Source organism: Pseudopipra pipra, chromosome 1, assembly GCF_036250125.1.
Source record: "Pseudopipra pipra isolate bDixPip1 chromosome 1, bDixPip1.hap1, whole genome shotgun sequence".
Classification (NCBI taxonomy): domain Eukaryota; kingdom Metazoa; phylum Chordata; class Aves; order Passeriformes; family Pipridae; genus Pseudopipra; species Pseudopipra pipra.
In genome coordinates this window covers 140,269,208-140,275,422 of record NC_087549.1, presented here as the reverse complement: position 1 = coordinate 140,275,422, position 6,215 = coordinate 140,269,208, and the positions used below count along the sequence as shown (strand labels likewise).

Sequence of the window (6,215 nt, the reverse complement as noted above, 5' to 3'; positions counted from 1 at the left end):
TGCTGTTTGCAAACTGGCAAAGGGTTTCTGGAAAGGTGGTTCAGCTACGGTACCATCCAGCCCATTCCAATAGCTGATATTTACCCATGGCATAGGCACTCTAGAAACACTGAGGCACAATCGTTCAGAAAACTGTACCCCATGTATTTCTCAGTTGTCTGTATCATAGTACCAAATGAAACTACCAGTGTCATTAGAGGAATACATGATTTTTAAAGCAGCACTAACTCTACTCTTTCATCCACTGGTCAGTCACATACTACTACAAAACAAAGCTTACCCACTTTTTACATTTTAATTTCTTATTCTTGGCCAATAAAACCTTCCCTGCAATATTGTCTCCTTTCTTTTTTTAATTTGTGTCTTTATGTGCACTGAAAAAGTAATTACTTGACATGACTGATGAAACAGACATATTGCAGAATCAATTAACCCACTCCCATAAGAAGGAAATAAAATGCACAGAAAACTTTTGTTCCAAGGTAGCAGGACTGGTTATATGGGACCATTTACAGTTCTCCAGAAATCAAGGATAAATTAAAACTTTCAATTAATTGCTAGGCATCTCAGCTTTACTGGTAAGTGGGATGACAAGAGTTGGAGTTCTTTCAGAACTGGGCAGGATTCAGGTCAGGGGTATTGGCTGGGAGGAGGGGGGGAGGGGGCAAAACATGCTTTGTAGCTATTTACAAGCCCCTAGATGTCCTAGATGGTGATGAAGAAAGGTGAATATAGTAAGAGTGGTAGGAACAGTTTGTCAACAAGTATTGCTGCACATCATGCACAGGAGTTAATAAAATAAATTATACACCACATTTTCCTTTCAAGCAAGCTTTAAATAGTCCATATGTAACAGAATCATGTGTTACAGACAAGAAATTCTTGCTGCCAAAACACAGGATGAGTGTTTTTCCCCATCGTTCTTTCCAAATTACAGACTTAGGAAAAAATATTTCATGAAATTAGAAGACTTTAAAAAATAAAATTATGCTAGAAACCAGAAAACGCCAGTAGAATAGACTGGTGAAGTACATGAACAAGTCATCAGAATAATGTTAGTACACATGTACTTACAAAAAAAACCATACAGGAATGGACATAAAGGCTTTTAAGACACAGATACTAAGCAGGCTAATTCAGGATCAAAGGGCAGAATGCACAGGCTTTATTATAAATTCTGTCATTCATGCATTTGTGTGTGCAGATAAAATATATTTAAAGCCATGTATTAAATGCCATCAAGAAGACACCTGAACTTCTCCCCAGCAACACTGTTGACTTCAGGGAAGAATTAAACCCAGTTTTGCTTATTTTTGTACACTGGCCGTATCCAAACTCATAATCTGCAAAAGGGAACAAAGTATAAGAAAGAAAGCAGGTATTTTATCTGAGCCATTCAGTGACACTGGGACAAAGATCCAAACTCACTTTTTGGTAATGAATGTCCCAGGAATGGAATGTCAGCAACACCAGCCTAGACATTTCTCAGCTGTGTTTCAGAAAGTGGCTCCAAGAACGATCCAAGGATTGAGTGGGAAAAAATAGAAATTAACCCTGTAGGACATACATACATAGATAGATGGCTTTTTTAGAACAAAATAAGGTAGCACTACTGAGTAGGTGGCAATATGGTGTGAGCATTAAGATAAACAAGTGAAATCTGCTTGGGGCACCTTCACTCAGAGGAATAAGTCTTCTTAAAATATAATTATAATAATAATAATACTTCTTTATACTTGCCACTTGTTAGCAATTGTTTACATCGTAGAAAAATAGATAGTATTCTGTAACAAGAAATATAGTTACTTTGTTAAAATGGGCTATTTTAAACCAGCTACTATTCTTTCATATAAAGAATTTCTAAACAGCAAAACAAAAATAGGTAATACTGAGTGCAAAACAGCCAGTGGTATACTTTGCATTGGTTTGAAACACTAGTTGCCAGCTACTATAATTACATGTTCTGTACACTGTACTACAAAAGTCTTCCATCTTTTAGAAGCTTTTGGGTTTTTGTTTTTCTTCTCTCTAGGTGGCAAGTATTTAATCCAAGTAAATTCAAACTCTGGAAGTCAGAAATAATCTCAAAATCAGTCTTTGCTACTCTTTCACATTCCTTCCCCTACATAGTGCAGCAGCACTTTCTACTTATGGCCAAAACTCCATTGAGTTAAACAAAGTTTAGAATGTAGATACTTAGAAGTTTAGCTTATAGATTCACATTCTTTTAAAAATCATTTCACTAATCTCACATGTTTACATTTACACTAATGTAACACCTCACTTTATAAATTTCACCATCCCTGCTGAAGACTGAAATACAGTTCAGATGAAAACTCTTTGCCAATGGTAGGTATTGTCTTAAATGCTACAAAGCCAGATGGTTCCAATGTCGAAGTCAGATTTTTCTGTGGTCTCCGCAACATTTTCAGATATGAATAGCTAATTCCTAGTGGCAGTGGTAAAGGCATTGTCAGTACACCATGAACATCACAAATGGAGACAATTTCCAAACATTAAAGAACAAAAACCAAACAAAAAGCACCCAGAAAAAAAAAAAATCAGTGAAACATTCTTAGTAGAGCAGAAATCTCTCTATTCTCCTCTTCATTAATGTCACACCTTTTCAACTTTGGTGGGGTCATAGGTATCTGGAACAAAACAAGAAAGCACTATTAATAATGTATTGTGAAATCTATTCAGTATTACTAGCTGTCGAAATGAGACATGTTTTCCCTACCTTTTATTAAAAAAAAAAAAAGAAGCTGATAATGGACTTAGCACCTTAAAGATACATATCGCATTCCTGACCCAAATTCTGTGTTTATACCAGTGTAATTTGGGAACAAGTTTGATCAAATGCATGGAGATAGAATTTGGGAAGCCTTTGGTAGGTAGGAACAAGCACACTGAATGCTGAGTGATTACTTCTAGTTCTCAGATGCTTTGACAGGGAGAAAAAGACATAAGATTTGCTCTCCCTTGTACTGAAGATGAAGGAGCAGTAAATGCTTTAAAGATCCTAGCAGGGTGTTTAAGGCTAGCTGAAGGAGTGATTATGCCATGCAGACATCAGGGTCTTTTCGTTCGATTGCAAATCCTTGGTTTCAGATTAATTCAACAGAAAATAGGAAAGCACAGCTGTGTTGCATCACTATGGCTGTCTCACTTCAGTCTGCAAAACCGCAGCTCACATTTTGAACCTTATTCACTAAAGCACTGGACTGGCTTACTAACACTGTTCTTCATTTTCAGCCTACCTCCTGTCAGTTCACAGGACATACCACACGCTGCCTTTCCTTTTCCCAAATCCCCAAGGGACACTCTTCTATCAGATTTTTTTATTGGATTGATCCTAGTGTTGGCCACAAAGTGAGCAGACATGAGCCTCGTCCTTCACCCTTGTGACTCTGGGATAGGATTGCAATGAAAAGGCTTTGCCTTGTGCGGTCTGCCTCCCCAGTGCCATCATGCAGGTGCCTGACTTACCCTTGGGATGCACAGTCATGGCTTGGAGGAACCACAGCTACCTGCAGAGGAGTCTGTAGGCGCAGAGGGGCCTGGACAAACCGGCACTGCAGCCTGTGCTGCCGTGTGCTACTTGCTGCTCTTACGCAACCCGAGTATCTGTGCTAACCTTAAACGTCCCTCCCGTGGGCTGTACTCCCACAGCACTCGCATTTAAACAGCTGAGCATGAAAACAGTTCCACACATAAATATCACACTTTGGAGTAAAACGTTCATCCTCAGGACTTTCATGTTGATGTGAGTGAATGTCTTCATTCAAACAAGCATAAAAATCCCCAAGGGAAATTTTTGCTTCCGTGTGCAAGTGTCCATCTGCAGCATCCAGACTCATGTCAAGGGGGGGACTGACTAAGAAAGGAATTCTGGATTTGTCCCCATTGGGTGGATTCCTGGTGCAGAATCCTTTATCACTGCTCTTGCCCACCCTCCTCAAATTGATAGGCTGGCCAAGAAAGGCGTCTGTGCCAGCAACACCAATCATTTCAGAATTGTTTATCACTGCTAAGCTTCTTTTGGTATTTCCAAACAGACACCATATGAATGCAAAAAAAATCAACAGGAAAAAAGTTTTTGAGGGCTAGGGCACTCCAGGATAATGCTGCATCTTTCTAAGCTTAATGCACAGATGGTGTGGGAAGGTGCCTCTAAAGCAGTAATATTTTTTCTACTGTAAATATTTTGCCATCTAAACTGCTAGAACATACAAAAATTCTGAACTATTCTGTGACAGGTTGACCTAAGAATAAAAACGAATTTGCATTTCAGAAACTTGATTTTCCTAAGGTCAGACACATTCACATTATGAGAATTCCCCACAAAATTGCAGGTGCTCACTGTTTCAGGGAGTGGCAGGACAGGGGTAGGGGTGGGGAGGGAGGGATAAAATCAGGCTACAAGACATGGAGCCTCTGGATGGCTCCCTGTAAGTTTATTCCCTTACTTATGCTTACTCATGCTTTCAGCACCTAAACAAGGACACAAAAGTGTCAGACTGCCAGGCTATGTCACCTTTCTGAGGGGTAGAGACACTGGAGTTCTAGCACTGAAACAGAAATGTTTATTCAACATTTGGTTAAGCTCATTCAAAATGCGCTCTACAGAAACAAAGCCAGATTAGCAGCCCCATGTCTTCAAACAGCAAAGGAGAAAAGACATCCAATGCATTTGAGAACACTTGGAGATGTTCTTCTAATGGCAGTATTTGCATAGTAAGATGAGCTTCTTGCACTGAGCTTTGGCAGAGCTCTTACTCTGAGATGACTGTTCCTCTGCCAAGCTACATTATACATGTGAAAGCCTGTTTCTGCTAAGGGCTCCAGCCTCTGCGACAGGCCCAGTCTGCAATTATAAGACTAACCCTACCTCGTTTCAAATAGAATGGCCTTTTAGAATGGAATATTTGCTCTTTAAAACCAATGAATACAATGATTTTCCAGGATTAATTCTCATTTGGGCTTACAGTTGTACCAATGGGCTAGTCTGGAAGCTGCAGTGAGATTTAACAGAGGAAGACACAACATCAGGCCTTTCTATAAACACAAATCTTCAGCCCTGCGCTGTTAAAGTAAGGTGAAGATTTTGTGGCCATTGACAAATTAGGGTCTCTTTGAATGGGAAGAGGTCAGTGGAGGAGCTGCCTGCCCACCCCACGTGAGTGTGTGTTACCCTTCGGTACTGAATGTGTGCAGCAGGAAAGGAAATCCCTGCCATCCAGACATGGTGAGGGCTGTTATGGCTGTGAGGGAACTGCTGCAATGGGAACACTCTGCAGAACACAAGCCTAGCATTGTCAGCAAGAGGGATAAATTTAGACCTAATTTACTGCAGAATAACTCTCCAATAAAATGCACACAATCTGTTTTGATACATCCCTGAAGTCATGTCACCACAACAGATATTTTCTTCACTCCAGCAGAAACCCCAAGGGAGAAAAGCATATGAAATGCATGTGGTGCATACTAGACCTGATGGGTACAAGAAAGCTGAATTAGCCTGTTTGGAAAATCTGGTCTAGAGAAATACAGTTCAGAGCAGAGAGAGACAAAGATGTAGGATACAGAAAAAGACATGAAGGGAAAGGCTGCAAGACTGCAGGAGTCAATACTTCGAACTCATACAAGCATTTCTCTTCAGATGGAAATGCCTAAATTCAGTTTAGAGTATACTCCATTTAATTCCAGTCCCTCTGTACTGGAAAACTGTGAACAGATTTATACTGATGAGGTTTAATGAATAACTTGTGCAGATTTCAAGGTAAAGTGTTAGCTGTTACAGAGAGGATGGAAAAAGGAGGAGGAGATTGATGCTAATTTAACAACTTTCACACCGTACATTTGCTCACTCCAATTAATTTAATGGACTAGGCAGGTGGCCTGGGAGATTTATCCCTTTACAGAGAGCTATGGCAACAACTGATTTTCAGTCGTTCAACACAATGCTGTATGAAAACAGTTTTGATGAGAGAACAGCTTGTGTTACTTTTGGGATGCATATGGACTACACAAGTTTATATGCTTTCGAGAGATGAGGAACACCAAAAAATAGGGAAAAAAAGGTGTTCACTGAAAAAGTCAAGTTTCCGTTTGACCTGGGGTTAACAGTTATTCTCAACATCTGATCTGGAAAATATTCATGAGAGAGAGAGAATTTTCCAGGCCTCTGAATGCAGCCATTTCCCAGAGGCTTC

At 39.9% G+C, this 6,215-nt stretch overlaps 1 protein-coding gene across 3 annotated transcripts in view; it reads right to left on the bottom strand.

The window, feature by feature from the left end:
- Positions 1–815: 815 nt before the first annotated feature.
- JCAD (junctional cadherin 5 associated) overlaps positions 816–6,215 on the bottom strand; it is a 66,971-nt gene continuing 61,571 nt past the window's right edge. For all 3 annotated transcript variants that reach the window (XM_064636502.1, XM_064636493.1, XM_064636511.1), the window contains one exon: positions 816–2,651. In XM_064636502.1, coding sequence (XP_064492572.1) covers positions 2,617–2,651 — 35 coding nt within the window. In that variant the 3' untranslated portion in view covers positions 816–2,616. The remainder of the gene's footprint in view (positions 2,652–6,215) is intronic.